The 22,154-nt window shown below is 34.7% G+C and overlaps 1 protein-coding gene across 1 annotated transcript in view; it reads left to right on the forward strand.

Moving 5' to 3' along the window:
* The first annotated feature begins 683 nt into the window (after positions 1 to 683).
* BRWD3 (bromodomain and WD repeat domain containing 3) overlaps positions 684 to 22,154 on the forward strand; it is a 186,998-nt gene continuing 165,527 nt past the window's right edge. The window contains exons 1-6 of the mRNA XM_021689738.1: positions 684 to 714; positions 835 to 893; positions 1,087 to 1,116; positions 1,524 to 1,583; positions 12,794 to 12,944; positions 14,505 to 14,603. Of these exons, the coding sequence (XP_021545413.1) occupies positions 684 to 714; positions 835 to 893; positions 1,087 to 1,116; positions 1,524 to 1,583; positions 12,794 to 12,944; positions 14,505 to 14,603 (430 nt within the window). The remainder of the gene's footprint in view (positions 715 to 834; positions 894 to 1,086; positions 1,117 to 1,523; positions 1,584 to 12,793; positions 12,945 to 14,504; positions 14,604 to 22,154) is intronic.

The following is a 22,154-nucleotide window of genomic DNA, read 5'->3' on the forward strand; positions in this document are numbered from 1 at the left end:
AACCCCTCACACGTTCCTCACAACGCCAAAGGGAAAGGTGCTCAACAGGAAAGAGTTGGACTGCTCTCACAGGAAAGGAAAAGTACTCAAGAGCTCTCGGAGGAGAGCGCCACCATGGAGTTCTACGGCGTCAGCCAGAGCGTCGGCCGTCAGTTAGCACCGCCCCGTTTCCGGGAGCGGTAGCTAGGCAACCGCCGGCCTCAGGGAGAGTGGAGGACATTCGGTTGCGTTAGTGCCCCTAGCGGCGAACAATGAGCCCTGCAGGCTCCTCTCAGTTTTTACCCTCCCCTCTCTCCACCCCCTTTGCCCCGTCCCCCCACCCCCCCGCCACTTCGGCTCCTCCCCTCTCTTCTCTCAGGCTGGCTAGCTCTCTCTCGCTCTCTCTCTCTCTGTCTCTCTCTCTCTCTGTCTCTCTCTCTCTCTCTCTCTCTCTCTCTCCCTCCCTCCCTCCCTCCTCTCTCTCCTTCCTCTCCGCCTCCTATGCTCTTGGGCTAGAATATCTATGGGTCGATACGTGATGCGATGAATCCGAGAGAGACCAGAGAGACCAAAACTAGGACGAGGAGTGGGGCGGAAGCGGTGGGACTCCTGGGCATGGGGGCTTCACCACAATAGAGGCAGCGCCCCCACCCGCCCCCGCCAGCTCCTCCGGAGCGGAGCCCCCAAACCCCCTAGGGAAAAGGATGGCGGCGGCACCTACCCAGATCGAAGCCGGTGGGTAACTGTCTGGGGGCTAAGGAGATGGGAGCTTAGCGCGACGGCTGTCAGTTTCTTTTGAAAAAGCTTCTGTTTTTCTTTACCTCCCTCTCAACCTCTTTTTCCCCTCTTCCACAGAGCTGTATTACCTGATCGCTAGATTCTTGCAGTCCGGACCCTGCAACAAATCCGCTCAGGTGAGAGGGAGAAGGAGCTCTGGGGAATGGTCCCAATGGGGAAATCGAGGCATCGGGTGTGCGGTTTCACTGAGGGTGAGGGAAAGGCCGGCCTTGACTAGTCCTGCCGTCAGCGGCTGGGTTCGAAGTGGGGAGGGAGGAATGTGTTGATGGCCCAAGCTGCTCCTCATATCCGTGTTTCCCTTTTGCTCAGGTGCTAGTGCAGGAGCTCGAGGAGCATCAGGTACGGAGCCCCTTCGGGAAGACGTGGGGAGGTTTGGGGTGAGACTGGAGGAAGGGGAGGGCAAGTCAGGGGCGGAGGACAGGGGCTGGGAGGGAAGCTTGGATCTGGGCACTCGTAACTGTTGTCACTGGAGTGAACCAGCTTCTTCCCTCAAAAGGGGCGGATATCGCCGGGGTCTTAACTCACCCCTCTTTATGACCAAGGGGGGCGGTTTTTCAGGATTTCCTCCCCCTCGGCCTCCTCCTTCCTACACTGGACTAGCTTTGAGGCAACAGCTATCGGACCTAGAGAAATACAGACGCCAGAGGGTCGGGGACCAGGACCCGGGTTGGGTCGGGTTCATTGGGAGCCAAGGCATGGCCTATATGGTTTGCCCACCCCCACCCTTTCTTTTCTCTCACCCCCAGTTGATTCCGCGCCGCTTGGACTGGGAGGGAAAAGAGCACCGAAGAAGCTTCGAGGATCTGGTGAGTAAAGTTTTCATTTCAACTTAATCCAACTCTTTCTCCACTCCCTCCCCACCTTGTTCCCCCAACCCTCTCCCTACCCCTTAGCCAACAGGGCTGTAGAGCTTTGCGCTGGGCCGAAGAACGACTGCCCCTTCCCCCCCTCCCTGCCAGTCAGAGAAAGGGTACCTTGTCCTCCCCCTGGCCTCGCTTATTTCCACTCGGAAACTTTGAAGAATGTGAGTTAGTTATCAGAGATGCCGTTTTGTGGATTATGAATATGTTACAAACATTGAGAAAGGCCCATTGTAGGGGGAAAAGGGAGAGAAACCTGGGGGTTATCTTGGGGCACGTACCAAGGACTGACGTTGGCCAATGACAGCGTTGGTAACAGCCCAGAGTTCCGGATTAGTGGAAGAAAACTGGTTTCTGGTTGGTCCTGGCTTGAAATACGGGAACTGAGGCCAGGCTTAGTCTTTGGGGGGGGGGGGCTTACGGGGGGGGGGGTTAAGGAGGGGAGTTAACCGACCCTGGATTGGGCAAAACGACACAATTAAAAATAATAGGAAGCATAAAGCGAATTCCAAAATTTGCCGGTTTTAGGTAATTGACTACCGAATAAAAAAGCATAATTATTCTATGTATCACATTTTAGAAAATAGCTCATTAAATCATTATATCGCATTTCTGCAGATACATTTTCACTAAATAACAACTACGGATTATGACCTTTTTGAGAATTGATGAAACACGATTTGGGGTTTACAAGAGCCAACAATGGTTATATTTTAAAATATACTTTAGTAAAGGACCAAAGGCATTGGATTGACTGGGTTGTTTCTCCTATAAATGTAATTCATAGTGTCCATGCACTTCTGTTCAGCATTGACACACACAAAAAGGTGGTGTTTTTTTATTTTTGGGAAGATGTCCCCTTGCGTTAGCCTCTGGTACAGTGAATTGGAAGGAAATGAAAGGAGAAAGGGGTGATGTTACTAAAAACTAAATTCAGCTATCTTTCCTTCAAATAAGATCCAAATGGAGGAAAATCAAAGTTAAAGAAAGTTGAAGGGGTATGGTAGACTGTAAATATAAATAAAATGATTTAATAATACAATATTTAAACTGATTTAGTGTTAATTTGACAATTTTTATATTAAATTACAATAATGAAGCCATGTTAATAATTATTAAATAATAATTTTAGTTTTCTGACTAAATATTTTATTTTTTGCATATCACAAAATGGTGTAATAATTGTAATATGGATAAACTCCACCATCTATACTACTAATGGTAAAAAATTCTCAGGTGGATAAAAACTATTTTGGAAAAACTGCATGTATTATCACTGTATTTAATTTGTAGTCAGACTTTTTGTTGGACTGAAGTCCTGCCAAAAAAGGGGCAAAACAATGCTTACCAATATCTATTTAAATTTTCTTTTTTGAATAGACATTGTCATTTCAATGGTAAGAAAAGATTCAGTTACATTTAAGTTGGCTATGATTTGAACTCAACATTCAGTTGAACATTTAGATTACTTCCAGTTTTTCATTAATGTCTTTGCATAGTTAAGTAGTCTTTCTTCTTTTTTCCTTTCTTTTTTTGGATTTATTTTCCTGGACTGTATTTCTAAAGTGGAGTTATCAGGTCAAAGGGTCTCATTGGTTTTTTAGCTTCTCTTATATGTTATAAAATTGCTCTCCAGAAGATAGTACTAATTTATGATGTTACCATCTAGGTGCTTAGAGTGAGTTTTTAAATACTTTTAAAATCTTTTGGTAGCTTTAATAGGTGAAATAGCCCCTAGTTGATTTAATTAGCTCTTTTTTTCATGATTAGTGAAGCTTAAATTTTAACCAGTTATTTTTTTAATTGTTGTTAATCCTTTTGTATATCCCTATAGATACCTGATTTTCACATTTATCTTTTGAATTTATTGTTTTTTATATTTCCTTACACATTTTTATTTTCATATACACAGACTTTCATTTATTGTTTGAACATTGTCTATAATTTAGATAGTGCATCTTTTGTTTTTAATTTTCATATTGTACAGAGGTTTTTATTTTTCTGGGATCCAGTGCTTCTAGGAATATTATATTTTGTTAATATGGTCCTATTTTAAATCAAATATCTGTTCTCTACTTATAAATTTCTTTGTAAGGGAAGATGAGGTAGGGCTGAGTGAGAATTTGAGAAGGAGAAGTATAGAGGTTAGAACTGAATGTGCTGTGTTAGATTGATCACTAGATGCATCAGTAGTATAGTTGCTTAAAATTATTTCACATTTGACCTTTGATTTTGTGTGGCTTCATTGTGGGAGAGATTTTTTTTTTCTTTCTTAGTGTAGGTATTTTTTAAAATGCTGTTAGAACAATGGATTTATACAATGTGATCTTTGATTTAGCTACATGTTTCAGGTTGAAGTTTAGGACAAGTATTAGTAAGTAGTAAAATGTTATATGTACATAGTATTTATAAATAGTATAATCCTGTATGTTAAATTATATAGCAATACTTCAAACTGAAGGTAAACTAGTATAAAAAGGAAAGAATACAAATGCATGATGAAGAGCTAAAGGATTATAAACAAGGATATCAAAATACTGAATTAAGATTGCATAGCCATGTACACTATGAAACAAAACTCCTGCCTTTCTGTCTGTATGTGTACTTTCACTTAAATTGTATGTGCTGCTTAACTTGATTTATCCAGAGGAATATTAAGATAATAAATTGGATTTCTTCAACACTTCATTACTGTTACTATTATGCATTCTAGAAATCCCTCTTTTTTCTTTCTTAAATCTGATTTAGTGTTTTACTTATAATTTGGAACAAAAGGAAAGGTGGTATTTTGTTAAAGCTACTAGCAGTCTAGTACTGACATATTCAGATCTGAAGTACCTTTTAAAATGTGAGCCTGTTTATGAAATGTTTGTCAGTTTATGTTGAACTGTAAGGTTTTTGAATATGGCATTCAAAATAAAACATTCTAAATTAACTTTCAGAATTTTAAGTAATGATACAGGGAGAAATTTGAAGTAATGGTGAGTTTTTTTGAAGTTTAATCTGGACATTTTTCATTTCTGCTTGACTCTTATTTACAATGTAATAGAATTAGATTTGCTTCTTACAATTCATCTTATGGTAGATAATTTAAATAATTACAGATGTCTGTTCATTTTGTGGTGACCCTGTTGAATTGTTGGCTATTTTATTGCTTCCTCTTTGGAGCTTTATTGGAGACTACAAACATAGTAATGAGGGGTATGTGTGTATGTGTGTGTTTAAATGAAGTTTTTGTTAACAAACAAATTTTATATATTGAAATTGTGACTTGGAAGCTTTTTTTAAAGGCATGTTTCAATATTTTTTAATCATTTTAAGGGGACTTGTATCATGAGACTGAACCAAAGGCATAATTATCTTTAGGTATGGTATATATTTTTAAATTTATTCAGCATTTTTCATGTATAGAATTGAAAGCCCTAATTAGTGCTTTCATTTAGAGTGACATAGATTGTATTACCTTCATTTTATATTCAAAAGACTTGAAGCAATTTTATGCTATTGAAAAGTTTATCAAGATTGTATGTTCATTACTATCTTTAAAAAATATATACATCTATGATGATATATGTCGTTATAAGAACTTGCATCTGCATATAATATATGCAAGTTTAAAAGTGCTTTCACATTATCTCATTTGATGCTCGCCAAGTACTTTAAAATACTCTATTTGAATTCCAGACATACCTGTATTTTTTTCTTACCTTACCCAGCTCTTGTTCTCTAATTACTAGTAATAGCTTAAATTGTCTATTAGAACATTAGAATGATTTTTGAGTGCTGGAGGCATAGTTATTGCATCTCTAAGTGTGGAAGTAATTTAAGTGTGTGTGATTTATTAACTGCCATGTGGATACACAGCCATAGTTAGGAAGAACAGAATGCATCATGGGAAACCAAAAGGCATGTGCTGCTCAACCCCAGTGTGGATATAATGCTAAACTGATAGGTCCTATGGTAGAGAGCAATTAATGTCTGGAAACTGGTATTCCTCACTTTTGACTTGTTTAAGCCACATGTATACATTTGCTTTCTATAATATGTTGGTTTTAGCTATTTGTCTGGATTGATCATTGTCTTTTTTTTCACACTTTGGCTCTAAGAACATACTTTCAATGATTAAAATCCTTTTGGAGATTTATCATTAGTTCTAGGAAACTGTTATCTCAATACAAATGAGATGGCATTAAGAAAGTGAAGAGAGCTGCGATTAGGGAGTAAGAATTTGGGTTGGGTGAATGTTCCTTATAAAATTTTGTCCTGAAGGCACCTTTGTCAATTTGAATATTAGTTTGTCTGTTTTTGTTCTTGGTTTACTGATGTTGGTTACTGATTGATTAATAAACAGTTTTTTTGGTAGAGAGCAAAAAAGTAATTTTAAGTCAATTTAGTGTTTGGGTCAAATCTCAGAGATGCCCTTGTTGGACATTTTTCATAAAGGATTTTATGAGTAGTAGGAAATACCATAAGATTTAGTTGGGAAGATAGTCTTGCTGAGTGACCCTGGGCAAGTTTCTTAACCTCTCAGGGATTCAGTTTCCTCATTTATAAAATAAAACCCCCTATCTATTTTACAAGGTTGTTGTGCAAACCAAATGAGTTAAATAGAAAGAATGCATTTTGTTAATTGAAAATGCTGTGCAAATGAATTGGTTACTGCATTTTAAAAATAGGACCTAGAGGTTGAATGGAAAATGGATATCTAAAGAACTATGACCCCAGAATTTATATGTTCTTAGCTAGCTATGTCACCACCTCATTTTCCTAATATTTTTATAAGGTGAGGGGCATTTAAAACAGTGCCATTGGGGAAAAAAGTATTTAAAAAGTAAATGTGGGCGCCTGGGTGGCTCAGTTGGTTAAGCGACTGCCTTCGGCTCAGGTCATGATCCCGGAGTCCTGGGATCGAGTCCCACATCGGGCTCCCGGCTCAGCGGAGAGCCTGCTTCTCCCTCTGACCCTATCCCCTCTCATGCTGTTTCTCTCTCTCTCTCTCTCAAATAAATAAATAAAAAAATTTAAAAAAAAGTAAATGTTAGAATTGAACCAACATGAGTGCTTTGAAGTGCATCTGTATTAACTCAAACAAGAAATGATTGTTATGTCAAAAGATGTTTACTGTTATTTGCATTTTTATTAATTAGAGAAAAGTAACTTAGTATGATACTCATGTACTATTCACTGTTTTTTAAGAAGTGGGAGATATGTCTTTCTGATGTCTTGTTGCAGGGATCCTCATCGCTTCTGATTGATCTTTTCTAATCCTGAACTTATTTTCTATACATTATTGATAAATATTTTCTTGTATTTTAAATTACCTTGTTGAAGATGTTTTCTCATGCCCTTTAATATCTACTATAGTACTTTATAATAATCTGGCCTTCAGTTATTGTTTGTGTAATTTTCTTAACTTTTGTCAGGAGCATTTCATGATATATATTTCTTAGGCTTATTTAATATGCTAGCTGGAACTAAGTTCGTTTATCGGACCTCTCTCTACTGAGTAACTTCCAGAATGTGGGTAGGTCCCTTGTCCTTGTCTTGATATTATCTGCCCTCAAGGTTATAGTACTTTTGGTACTTTCTTATGGTATTGTAACCCAGAGAATATTTGAACCTGGGTGAGTTGCTCTTGGCTGTCTCATTCCTGAGAAAATCTTAAAACTAATAGAAAAAGAAATGCTATGAACAATGATAAACATTTTCAAAGAAGAGTGATAGGAAGTCTTAACACTTTGTAACCCATTGTACAAACCAGTGTATTATTATAATAGAAAAGCCTACCTGTTTTATTTCCCTTTCTGCCCAGTTTTTTCCCTTTCCTCCTTCAAATTCAGGAAACATTAAAACTCAACACTTTATGATATAATATTGGATTATTGCAGACATTTATATTTTACTGAAAAGTATTAAGAAGAATATAAACTATTAGTTTTTTGTGTTTTCTTTTAGTCTTATTTTTTTGTACATGTATTTTTTCCCATCAAAATCAGATGATACTCTTGAGTTTTTTATTACTTTTTTTTAAACTTAATGTTCTGGAGGAGAATCTTTTTTTTTTTTTTTAAGATTTATTTATTTATTTGAGAGAGCGAGAATGAGAGAGAGAGTACATGAGAGGGGGGAGGGTTAGAGGGAGAAGCAGGCTCCTTGCTGAGCAGGGAGCCCGATGCGGGACTCGATCCTGGGACTCCAGGATCATGACCTGAGCTGAAGGCAGTCGCTTAACCAACTGAGCCACCCAGGCGCCCCTGGAGGAGAATCTTAAACATTGAGGGATATTATGTGTTAGTCACTGTGCAAAGTACATTTACTGGGTGGGGGAACCTTTCTGTTTGCCTGGAATGCCTTCCCTTCCTTTTGTCTGTCATGTGAATTTTCACTTAGCCTTCAAGTGTGAAATTAGACATGAACCCCTACCCCTAGGCTGAAGTAGGTACTGTATCTCTTTGCTTCTCTTAGCTCTTTGTACTACCTCTGGGTACTTGTACGTTGATTTGTTTTATTTACAAGTTTGTTTTATTTACTAGTTTGTTTCCCCCACTGGGACTGTGGGTTCCTTTAGGACAGCAGTTTGTCTTCTCGTCTCATCTCTATATGTTAAATGTCTGAATGAATGAATGCAGAGTGAATGATTTTGTTTTTTTTTTTTTTTTTACAAATCATATGAGGTAGTTATCATTACTCCCTGTTTACAGATGCAGAAGCTCAGGCTCTCAGACTGAGTAACTTTGCAGGTCACAGAAGTAGGAACTGAGAATGGTGGAAAAATTAAAATCTAAGTCCTTTCTACTGTATCACACCGCCAGAAGGAGTAACAGCTAGTCAATTTTAGAACCTGAATAATCCAGGCTTCCAGACTTCAAAGTACCATGCATATCTCTATATTATACTTATATTGATGTATTTAAAGCCTTGCTATATTTTTCAAAATCTATTTTGTTTTTTGTCCCTAAATATAAAAAAAATCATGTGACTAATTTTTTATATGTACTTCTCCTCTCACCCTGCCCACACCAAAAAAATTAAAATCTCAGATAAAATGTTGTATTTCATTTCTTCAACGTATGGGCCCAGTTTGATTCTTCATTTACCTGTGTAGTCATGGTCTTAGAAAACAAAACACAGAAACAATTATCTCTTTTATTTGTTTTTTGGAGTTACTTATCCTATAATTTCAAAAAGCCAAGGTAAAAATGTCATTGTTGCTCTCTGAAAATTAGTATTTCAAATGTAGTGCTTGGTATGGGCCTGGCACCCTGAAGTTAGGTACCTTTTGCATTTTATTCAATTCTCAGCTGGATTCCTTTTAACTAATTATGATGAGTAGGATCATTTCTGTGAACTCTCTGGTCTTCTCACTTGTCATTATAATTCTGAAGCTTAGTAATTTAATTGTTAGGTTTGCTCTTTAGGTCAGCCAGTCTTCCTATCTAGAAGGTTTATAATCTAGACTTCATTTAATTTCTTTCAGTTTATTTGAATTTATAGTTTTATTTTTTTGCAGTTTTTGTGTTAGTTACCTTCATAATTTTTCAATTGCCTTAATAAGACAGTAATAGGAAGATCAGTGGACAGGGAAACCCAGATTTCTGTACATTCATTGTGACCATTGGACTTTACTTCTCTGGATGTTTTTCCTACTGTAAGATGTGAAGTTAGGTTAATTATGTATAAGGATCTTTCTAAATCAAACATTCCATAATATAACTCCTTGGAGCTGTTTTACAGAATAATATAGAAGTTTGTATATACTCTTGAACTTTGTTTTTAGAGAATGCTTTTTTTCTGCAGATATCAAAGTACTTGTTGTGTTACTTGTTGGCAGTTATATTCCAGAGAGAAAAATGTGGTTAAATAACTGAAATTAGAATATTTGAGCTTTAGTTGAAAAGAGTGGCTTATAATATTATGTTATGAATTTCATAGAATATTTTAATACATACTTTTAGTATTACATTTTATTATATAATACATTTTATCCATACATATTCTAATACAGAATTTTTAAAAGACTTAAAAAAGTAATTACTGAGGACAGATAAGAGTTCTTACGCCAAAAAAGATCCTTTAAAAAATTTCAATTTTAATCAAAGCAGATGGATTGAAATAAATGTTGACTACCACTTGTAAGTCCTGAAATTTGATTTATTTATTTGATTTATTGCAAGAACTGAGCTGATATAGTCTGGAAGCCTGTTGATATTGTTTAAAGGAGACGCTAGCATGTTCAACTCAAATGTATTGCTATTGCTATTGTGTTGATAGAATATGTTTATCTACTACTGTTTCATAATCAAATTTTTATTGATTTTAGAGGAATGGACTTATTGAGGGGGACCACTTAGAAATTAAGCAATTTCCAGTTGTATAGGGTGGAATTCAAACTTGTAAAAATTATTTAATAGCTTATAATAAAAATCTTCAAGGGGGAGAATTTGGGTGTAGATAAGTCTTGTTTTGGTTGCTTAATTAATGATTCTGTATTTTAAAATTATTACGGAGGAATTGATAGAAAGATTTATGTAATTGCCTGAAAATCAAACATCATTGTTTCTATAAAATGAAGTAGCTAGGCAACTTAAGATGTCAGTTTAGGATATAGTTCTGACAGATTTTCTGTAAGGGGGTGATTCTAAAAATTCATATTAGAGAATTATTTTCTGGATTATATATGGTTAGACATATTGCAGTTTCTAGGCAGGAGAATACCTCTTGAGATGGTAACAGGATGAAAAAAAGAAAATTAATCAAAAAGAAAATGCCAGTTAAGGAGGGCACTTGTAATGAGCACTGGGTGTGATATGCAACTGATGAATCACTAAATTCTACCCTGAAACTAATAATACACTATATGTTAACTAACTTTAAATTAAAAAAAAAATAAACCAGTCTGATACCCTGTGTCTTTTGATTGGAGCATTTAGCCCATTTACATTCAGGGTAACTATTGAAAGATATGAATTTAGTGTCATTGTATTGCCTGTAAGGTGACTGTTACTGTATATGGTCTGTATTTCTTTCTGGTCTGTGTTACTTTTAGGCTCTCTCTTTGCTTAGAGGACCCCTTTCAATATTTCTTGTAGGGCTTGTTTCATGTTTGCAAATTCCTTTAGTTTTTGTTTGTTCTGGAATGAGGGTTCTAGAGGGGAGTGGGGGTGGGAGGATGGGTTAGCCTGGTGATGGGTATTAAAGAGGGCACTTACTGCATGGAGCACTGGGTGTTATATGCAAACAATGAATCATGGAACACTACATCAAAAACTAATGATGTAATGTATGGTGATTAACATAACATAATAATAATAAAAAAATCAAAAACCAAACCCCTCGAAAACCCAAACAAACAAAAAAGAAAATTCCAGTAAAGACATGAACTGTTATCCTATGTAAAGCTTTCATATAGTGTTTACTTGATGGAAAAGTAATGGCTGATAATGGAAGTGGAGTGTTGGTGGGAAAAAAGGCATAAGCTATTATAGATGTTCATATGCAGTATTTTAAAGCTTTTCTCTTTGAGATACATATTTTTCTGGGGTACTAAGTATACTTGCCTGTAGGCATATTTAGGAAATGTTTTAATGTGGAGGGAATGAATTATAAACTAGGATTTTAGGATATCATTGTCTGTAGATAATACTTAGATTAAATTGAATCATCAGCTGCTTTGACTTTAATGTTACCTGTATGTTTTACTAAGAGGTGGTTCTATGTAGTTATTTGGTTGGAAAACAAACTATAGATATGAGAGATAACTGAAAGAATTTGCTTGATCCTTTGTCCCAATCCAGAAGCTAAACTGTGTTGATGCAAATATAAAATAATCAGGCTTGGTTGCCATTCTTTCTGAGCATCATGACAGTTTCCAAGCCCCATTTATTTTGGTAGATTAAAATTAATTTTTGCTTGGACTTAAAAAAGATAATTGGCAGGAAATAATTTTTAAAAATCACAACAGAATCCCTTATTCACAGAATTCTGAATACATGTTGGATTGTAGTTCTGCAACATATGTTTTCTAAGAAAACAAACAAGGTACCTTGATAGGAGAATCTAAGATTTTTCCTCTATGAATTCTTGTGATATTTCTTATAGATGGACTTGACTTTGGTTTTTTAATGTTCATTGATTCATTGAACAAATACTTACCAAGAACACACATAATTTCTTTTCTCATGTTGATCATTAGGGATGATTTACAAAATTATTCTTTTATGTTGTATTGTTCTTGACCTGGTGATAATACATTGATGTGAGGTCCTCTGTGATGGTATATGCATATATTTACATTTTTATTTATATTTACTTTTCATTCTTTCTATCTCCCTTTATGTCAAGATGAGAATGTAGATTTTTTTTTTATCTAAGGATTTAATGGTCTAGTTTTCTGTTTCCTCCTTTAATAATTAGGTATTTATGAAACACATCAGGGACTTGAACATTAGCTTAGATAAAAAATGAACAGTTTTGCTGTTTAATTTTCTCATCCCTGTCTGTATATGTTTACCATCTTCAGAAATTTGCTTGTGTGTTTTAAAAATGAGTTAATGTTGTGATGAATTTTGAGTACATAGCTTAGTTATTTAGAGCATAGTATATCTAAAAACATTACTTTGATACTGTTTTGGAAACCAGTTAACTTTTTTAAGGAAAACCAGTTCTGCTTTATTAAGCAAATTTGTCCTGTTAATCCTAAAGGGATTTAGGTGAGAGTTTGGTGCAAGTAATACCTTTTGTTTGTATTCTTATCATTTATATAGAATCTAGATTCTCTGATTCTTGATCATTTCATCACTACTGAATAAATCAAGTACTAGTAGAGTTTACCTGTTGTCTTTGTACTTTAATTTTAGGCATGCGCACTTTTGCTGTTTTGCAACACTTATTTCATAAGATTAACAGCTAAGCAAATGATTTAATCAAGGCATGTAAAAGTAAGTTTGAGTGCCATGTCATTTAAATCTTATCATTTAGATGTGCTTAAATTTTGTAGCCATTTCTTTAATTTGGTTAAAGTATTAAATATTTAAAATGTTATTTTCCTGATCCTGTATATAAAAGTTGCACTTTGTTCCATGATGGAATAGTTTGGTAATGGACTAAATTATGTTTTTAAACCAAATTAGTTTTCCTGTTTTATTTATGCTTTTTAGGTGGCAGCCAATGCACACATTCCTCCAGACTACCTCCTTAAAATTTGTGAGCGGATTGGTCCCTTACTAGATAAGGAGATCCCTCAGAGTGTTCCTGGGGTACAGACATTACTAGGTGTTGGTCGGCAGTCTCTGTTACGGGATGCCAAAGGTAAGATTTTCACAGTTTTCAGAGGAAGGAGTGGAGAGCAGCATATTTTCATGTTAAGTAAATGTTCACATGCTTTCTTAAATACTGATTTTCTTCTAGTTTTTCTTATTTTGCCAATCTTATTTTCTTAGTGTACAAGTACATTTTTAAAGGCCTAAAAGAAGCCCTCTACTGTAAAACAGTGAATACAGTAGAGGTAAAGAATATTAAAATCTTTTTGTAATCCTGTGGAATAGAGATCTTAAAAGATCACTGCTCTAATTAGTACAGTATAAATGCTTAAAAGTCTTTCATTATGTTTTAATATTTTTAAGTATTATGAGTCTTTATATCATCTTAATCACATATATTTTATAACAGGTAAATGAAAAATGATATGTAAAAATTTATATATGATATGTGATATGTAAAAAAAATTTATAATTGAAAATATTAAAACAAATATCAACCTATTAGTGACTGTTCAGTAACAGTTTTTGTACTCCACTGTTTTTCAGTCTTTTAAAGATTTTCCCCAAAGTTTTTCATGGAACCCCAGTATGTAAAATATATAAAGTAGTATTTTATGAATATAAAAATGTGAAATTAGACATTAAGGATGCCTGTTAATGTAATAAATACTTCAGGTCTAGCAACTCATTTGTTTTGTTGTATTAGCATCATGTTTTTTAAAAATTCTAATTCACAAAGGTAAATAGCTTCAAAAATACCAGTTTTAAACATCTCATTTTATAATATAAGGAAATTCTTCAAATCAGTTAATTTGGAAGTTTTCAAGAGAGCAATAGAGGGGTGTCTGGGTGGCTCAGTCGGTTAAGTGTCCAACTCTTGATTTCAGCTCGGGTTATGATCTCAGGGTTGTGAGATTGAGCCCAGTATCAGGCTCTATGCTCGGCATGGAGCCTGCTTGGAATTCTCTCTATCCCTTTCCCTCTGCCCTTCCCCCCCCCAAAAAAAAGAGTAGTGCAATATTTTTGTATCACAGTTAAATTATTAGGAATATTTCATATTTGCTTGAGTTTCTTGACATAAACATAAAAAACAAAAAACACAACTATTTATAGTCATTTATCATCTGACATGCAATATTGTTACCTGTTATGGCATAATTGGCAGGCACTCTATAATGTGAGTATGCACCAAGTATACATGTTTCTGAATTTTACCTGGCATACTTGTGCTGTAGTTGTAACCTTGCTTATATAGTTTTATATAAGTAGAAATGTATAAGCCTACAGATCAAGAAGGACCAATATAAAATTAAAACCTTATTAATCCATGACATATTTACATAAGATTCAAATACACGCATAATAAAAGCTTTAGTTCTAGATCAGCACAGAAATAAAATATCTTGGTGTTATATTAAAGTATCGTTGTTTAACAGTCATAATATAGTTCGTAACATGTTTAAAAATATGCATGTTATTTTTTATTGTGGTATTAATAGTTAAAAATATATTCCAACAAATGAAATTGAAAACAGACATTTACCTCTGAGGTACAACTTAAAAAAACACTGTTCTATTTCTTGACTAACTTTTGAATCTTTTTGAATAGACTGTAAGAGTACACTATGGAATGGGTCTGCTTTTGCAGCTCTACATAGAGGCAGACCTCCAGAACTACCTGTAAATTATGTGAAACCTCCAAATGTGGGTGAGTAATGTCCATATGAACTATGAACATATTCTTGATTTGTTTCTTCCTGAACTCATTATACGGCCAAAAATAGGTACCAGAATTAAATTTGAAATATAAAAAAGCTGCTTACATTCTTGAGGAGTTTCATGGTTGGTCTAACTTTTTTAAAGCATTTTTATTTAATGTAGTTATGGTTTTGTGATCTTGTTTTCTTTCTTTCTTTCTTTTTTTCTTTCTTTCTTAGCAGAAGAATTTCCTTTTTTATATACTATATGTGTTTTTAACCATATGGATGTCTGTTTACATATCTATGTGCTGAACTTAAAGATTTTACAGGGAACTATGTAAAGATAACTTTCAGAACGAAACAAAATATATTCTGCTTATATCTGTTTGCTAAACATAATGATGTGATAAATTTTATATGTCTTTATTAAAACAAAAAAAAATCACCCTTCCTCTTTTTAAAGTTTACTGAAATTTCCATGTTCCATTCAGAATATTCCTGGGGCATCTCTGGCCAGACCATTATGGAGAAATACTACTAGTGGTTTCCAAGGAGACCTAGCTACAAAACCATTTGTACTAAAATTTAACTCTTAAAAAGAATGTATAAACAGTTAGATGAGTAATTGCCACTCTGCTTCCCTATTTTCTTACTCTTCTAAAAAATTATTTTATATAGTGCCTACGGCCTAGAGAATATGCCTTAAATTCAAATTGAAAAATAAAAGTACTTTTTAAAAGGAATACTATTTTATATAATAAGCTTATAGAAGTTATTTACCCCAAGAGGTTAAACAAATTTAGGCTAGAAATAATTTCAAAAGTTATTTAGACAAAATTATTGATAAAGATTCATAAGGGTTACTGAAGTAAATTAGATACTTCAGTATACATTACTAACAGTACTCTTCCATAGCCTGGATGTTACTGGGTGAAGCAGACTACTGATTTGGGTCTAATTGGATATGGCATTTCTAACATTTTTTTCCATTTTTAGGGGTGGTTTGTTTACCCTTTAGAATTTTACAGTGTTCACTTCTCCTAAAGCTTTATTCATAATTAACTTACTGACTTGAATTAAGATGGCTCTTACTATTCATGCATTTATTTATGTTCAAAAGCTACAATATTTTTAACCACATTATCAACATTATTTATAATGCTTTATATTTCTTTCAGTGGTCACATGTAAAGTGCTGAAGAGCAGTATTCAGAGTATTAGGTTTTCCATCTTTCTTTAGTCTTTTTTCCCTTCCCTTTTTAAAAACTATTTTAACTATATACATTCAAACTTCTACCAGTTTTGTACAGTGAACACTTACATTCTGACTTGGATCACTTTGTTATTTTTATAGTAATTGCTCAGGAATTTTAGTGTTCCTGGCATTGATGCTTTCAAATTCTTAATTCTGCCCTGTTATTTGAAGAGTTATTACAATAGAGATAATTCAACCATGATGTATTTTCATGTAGTATATACTAGTCAAAAATATCTAAGTTTAGGATATTTAGAATTCAGAACCTGGTAAAAACTCACAGGAGTTGACTAGGAAAGTAGCAAGATGAATAAGAAGTATTTTAAAATTTGTGACTTAAGTTTTCTCATTAAGGGGTATAGTTCTGCATAGCTACTTTAAAATCAATCAACTTAATCCAGAAGGTGGACACCTGCATGCCTCAGTCCCTTAAGCATCTGACTCTTGGTTTCAGCTCAGGTTGTGATCTCATGGGTCATGATCATGGGTCCTGAGATTGAGCCTCCTGTTGGGCCCTGTGCTCATCAAGGGGTCTGCTTGAAAGAGTCTCTCCATCTGCCCCTCCCCCAACTCACTCGTGTGTGTGTGTGTGTGTGTGTGTGTGTGTGTGTGTGTGTGTGTTCTGTCTCTCTCTAATAAAGAAATAAGTCTTAAACTTAATCAAGAAGGTAATCTTAAAAGTTTAATCAATGAATCTTATAACTTTAGCAATACTGTTTTTAAAAATTATTTTTTTTATTTATTTTTTGAGAGAGAGAGAGCAGGGGGAGGGGGTTGGAGGGGCAGAGAGAGAGGGAAAGAGAGAATTTTAAGCAGGCTCCATCTCACTACCCTGGGATCATGACCTGAGCCAAAATCAAGAGTTGTATGCTTAACTGACTGAGCTACCCGGGCGCCCCAGCAACACCATTTTTTTTTTTTTTTTAAGATTTTATTTATTTATTTGACAGAGAGAGACACAGCGAGAGAGGGAACACAAGCAGGGGGAGTGGGAGAGGGAGAAGCAGGCTTCCAGCCGAGCAGGGAGCCCGATGCGGGGCTCAATCCCAGGACCCTAGGATCATGACCTGAGCCAAAGGCAGACGCTTAACGACTAAGCCACCCAGGCGCCCCAACACCATTTTTTGATAGAAGTTTTCCTCGGTCAAGTAAATGTGGGAAACTGAGTTTAAAAAATTATAGAAAAAAATGAATGCATCTAGGACTGCTCAGAGCCTTTCATATGCTAAATGCATGGTGAATCGCCTTATGGGGAATATTTCCTAAATAATTTGACAGTAGAAACCCTTTTCTCAAAATACCTGCAACATTCTAAAAATTTCCTGGAAACAGACTTGAGAAACTGGGTTATAAGCCCCTATTTACACCAGAAAAAGCTAAAGTCCAGAGAAGTATGGGACTGGCATAAGTTATACTGCTTGCCTTCCAAACAGTCTATTTCTATACCATATTTCCTTGGTATAACAGATCTGTACTTATAGAGCACCAAAGATAGAAGATTAGCCACGTTACATTTATTTCTTTATTTTGATTTATTTATTTATTTTTAGAGAGAGAGTGTGTGTGTGCGCGTGGGTGGAGGGGGAGGGGCAGAGGGAGAAGGAGGAAGGAAAATCCTCGCTGAGTGGGGACCCTGATGTGGGGCTTCATCTCAGGACCCTGAGATCATGACTTGAGCCAAAATTAAGAGTTGGATGCTTAAGTGACTGAGCCACCCAGGCACCCTTATTACTTTTATTTTTTAAGTCAAATATATTATGGTATAATTCATATAAAATAAATTTTTTTCTTTTTAAGTATATAGTCCAACGAGTTTTGACAAACATATACATTTGTATAACTAACAGCACAATTAAAATGTAGAACATTCTGTCACCTTCTGAATTTCCTCATGTCTCATTGCAGTCAATCCTCTGCCCCTCCCTGTATTCATGGAAACCAGGAACCTCTCTGTCCACTCTACTTTTGCCTCATTTACAGTTTCATCTAAATGAAATAATAAGCATGTAGCCTTTTGTTTATATCTGATTTTGCTTAGAACCTAGTGCTTTTTTGATTTATGCATGTCATTTCATGTATCAGTAATTTATTCCTTTTTATTACCAAGCAGTATTTCATTGTATGGATGGATATACCATGATATGTTTGTTAATTCATCAACTGATAGGCATTTGAGGTGTTTCAGATTTTGGCTATTATAAATAAAGCTGATATAAACTTTCTTATATATATCTGCATGAACATTGATTTTCATTTCTCTTGGGTAAATATCTAGTTAATGGGATTGTTGGATCATGTGGTAAGTATGGATTTAACTTTTTAAGAAACTGCCAAATTATTTTGAAAGTGGCTATCCCATTTTGTATTCCTACCAGAAATGTATAATTTTAGAATTAGCTTCCCAATTTCTTTTTTTTTTTTTTTTAAAGATTTTATTTATTTGAGAGAGAGAATGAGAGACAGCACAAGAGGGAAGAGGGTCAGAGGGAGAAGCAGACCCCCCGCTGAGCAGGGAGCCCGATGCGGGACTCGATCCCGGGACTCCAGGATCATGACCTGAGCCGAAGGCAGTCGCTTAACCAACTGAGCCACCCAGGCGCCCAGCTTCCCAATTTCTACCAAAAAAACAACTAGGATTTTGTTTGGGATTACATTGAATCTGTAGATAATTTTGGGGAAAAGTAACATCTTAACAACATTGAACTTTACAATCCAGGAACATGGTATAATTTCCCATTTATTTAAGTCTTCTATAATTTCTCACAGCAGTATTTTGTAGCTTTCATTGTACAGGTTTTGCACATCTATTGTGAATTTTTTTCCTAAGGGTTTCATGTTTTTTTGGTGCTATTTTAAATTTTCAAATTTATAGTTGTTTTTTTGATAGTAAATAGAAATGGTTTTTGTTTTCGTTTTTGTACATTGATCTTGCTAAATTCATTGACTAGATCTAATAGCATTTTTTTTTTAGATTCTTCGGAATTCTCTACATAGATGATCACATTGTCTACAAATAAAGACAGGTTTACTTTTCCTTTCTAATCTTGTCTGCCTTATGGTTCTTTGTCATGCACTAGTGAACTGCTAGTGCTTCAGGTATAATGGTGAATTGAAGTGATGAGACTGGACATCCTTCCCTAGTTCCTGATTTTAGGGGGAGAGCAGGCTGTCTTTCACCGTTAAGTATGGTTGTAGATGCCTTTATCAGTTTGAGAATATTCCTTTCTGTTCCTACTTTGCATAGAACTTTTATCATAAATAGATATGTCCTACTTTTTAATTTTATCCAGTATAGTTAGACTTACACCAGTTAGTTTTTGGGGCTCATTTTAACTGGTATTTTATGTAGTATAGTGCTACCCAATAGAAATTTCTGTAATAATGGAGATGTTCTATTTGATGCCATCCAGAACAGTAGGTACATATGGCTGTTGTATCCAAGGAACTCAATTTTTTAATTTTATAGAATTTTTACCAGTTTTAAAGTCTATAACCACATATGGCTACTGACTACTGTAATGGACAGTGAAGATCTAGAACAATATGAAAACCAGTAAGCAGCTTCCTGGATAGGTACATAATTTAGTAATAATGTATTGACTAATGATTCATTTTACAAATTTAATCTGGAATGTTTTCTACTTTTGTACTTAGAAACTACCTTTAGCTTTTCTTCTTTTGATTTTAGTAACTCACTTCAAAGATAATATTGTGCCACTTCTTTCTAATGAGTTTCACAGTTGTCTTTGGCTAAAAACAATAAAATTCTGAACTTATCTGGACTTTCCACAGTATGGGATTATTTATTCAAATGTTCCCATCCTTTGTGCAGTTAATCAACAATGTTATTTAGTAATTTAATGAAATGGAGGTGAGGGAGCATGGCATAGCATAGACTAACTACTGTAATACTTTACATATATGTGTACTTAAGTTTACCAAGGGTGATTTTCCAAATCCCTATAGGGAAAGAGCAAAGGTGCCTATGATATTTATGTTATTACAAGTCTAAGCTCCAGTCATGCCATTTCATTAGCTGTATGCTTGACTAATCAAATTGGGTTTGCATTATGCCAAAATTAAATCAAAGGAAGAAAACTGAACTAAATTCAAAACAGTATTAATACTTAACGCCACTCAAAAAAGTCCTGGAGCATATGTAATTAATGTTTGTAATATCATTTGAGATCTTGTATTATAATCACAAAATATTGTTGTTTCTTCATTCCTTTAAAGATCAGTATTTGTTTTGGAAACTTTGTAAGTAGTTGCACTAAAATTTGAAAATAAAATTTCACACAAACACAACTCTGCTGCTGAGCTAGTTTTTCAGTACAGAAGTAATTTTTTTTTTTTAGTTTATTTTATTATATTATGTTATGTTAATCATCATACATTACATCATTAGTTTTTGATGTAGTGTTCCATGATTCATTGTTTGTGTATAACACCGAGTGCTCCATTCAGTACGTGCCCTCTTTAATACCCATCACCAGGCTAACCCATCCCCCCACTCCTCTCCCCTCTAGAACCCTCAGTTTGTTTCTCAGAGTAATTTCAAAAGTCTGTTTCATGTCCATTTGAAATGAATATTTGAAAGAACTAGTCTTACAGTTATTTTCTATCATGATAACCGTTTCAGAAATTTTCCTAATTATTATATTCTAAACAATTTCCATAAAATTATCTGTAGAAATGATGGCAGGATGGCTTGTTTATTCTAGTTTCAGACTGACATTATTACCCGAGGAACAAATGTGCATACTTAACGTTTCTAAACTGAATTAAGGGCATGATATGACAGGACTATTTTTAAACCTTTTTTTTTCTCTTTTATCTTTAGTAAAATTGATATATAGCATTGTCCTATAATTTACATAGTAGGCCTGTAATTTATACTGTATATAGCTCAGGAGGCTTGCATTAACTCTAAAGTCAAATTAATATTTATATATTACCATAAGCTTCCATTTAGCATTGATTGGCTCTTGACTTAGTGGCCATTGTATGGTTATATGTCACACTTAAACCCATAATTCACTTGGAGGTGGGAAACTCGCCTCTTGTTAATATGAAAATGTAAACTGAAAGAAAGTCTAATTAAAATTTTTTATTTGGCTGAGGTGACTGGGTTTCTGCCAGGAATATGTGTCATCCTCCCTCTCTAATTTTGTGTATTTCTTATCTCTTGCCCATGGATAACACTTTTGCCAGGCCTTGCTTTTCCTTGTCTCCTTCTCTCCACTTACCCTCTTCCTCCTTTTTGTAGTCACATAATTGTGCATGAAACTAGTTGATTCTGAAGTCATTACTTTTATGTATCTGGAGAGGAGCAGGGGGGTTTCTTGTCACACCTGCAAGTAATTAGACTGGAAAATAAACTCAATCTTTTTAAGTGCTACATTGTGAGTGCTCACTAAATATTACATGAATAGAAGTAGTATAATTGCTGCCACATGGAAACTTAAGCATCCCTTTTAAAGGCATTGAAATGGTTTTATACAGCTCATGAATTTCTCGTTTGTACCCATTTCTGGAATCAATATTGTATTAATATCAGTATTAATAATATGTTTCTTTATCTGAAAGAAAAAACAGCTTTTATTATATGAGTCTTAGTATCATCATGTAAAGTATCATAAAAAAGAATTTCTCTATTCCTATTTTGGACATTCTTTCCCTTCATCATTATTCTTTGTCATTCCTTTAGCTTTTTCTTTCAACATACACCAAAGCATTCTAAAAGAATCTTTTAGTATTTGCTTTATACATTTTACTCAGTACCTTACAGAAATAGAACTTCATATTTATAGTTCATAAAGGTAAGCTATAAAACAGTTTCAGATTTGTTTAGTTGGAGGAAAAGGCAGCCTAATAAAACATCTATGTATAAAAACCAAATGCAGTTAAATGGTTTAGAAGATAGTGAAATAAAGATTTAGGATATTTATTCCCAAATTATATTAAGTGAACTTTGCAGAAAGGTTGAATGGAGTTAGAAATACTGTTTATTTGCTATATCTCACTTAATATTATCCTAGGAATAAGACATTCAGTGATCATGAATGTCAATACTCTGTGGCACTTACTGGTGTAATTTAAATTATAGTGTGGATGGGTGTTGTAGGGTGGGAATGGCATCAACCTTAAAGACTGTAAAGCTGTTCTGTGTGGTTAAGGTTTCAGAGACATAATTTGATCCATAGTAGCATCAAATCCATGAAAGAAATAATTCTGTAGTCTTGTGCTTTTACTGTAGGTTTCAGGTTTTATTAAAATTTGTTTCTGCTCTTTTTCTGGCTTC

This window comes from Neomonachus schauinslandi, chromosome X, assembly GCF_002201575.2.
Source record: "Neomonachus schauinslandi chromosome X, ASM220157v2, whole genome shotgun sequence".
Taxonomy (NCBI): Eukaryota; Metazoa; Chordata; class Mammalia; order Carnivora; family Phocidae; genus Neomonachus; species Neomonachus schauinslandi.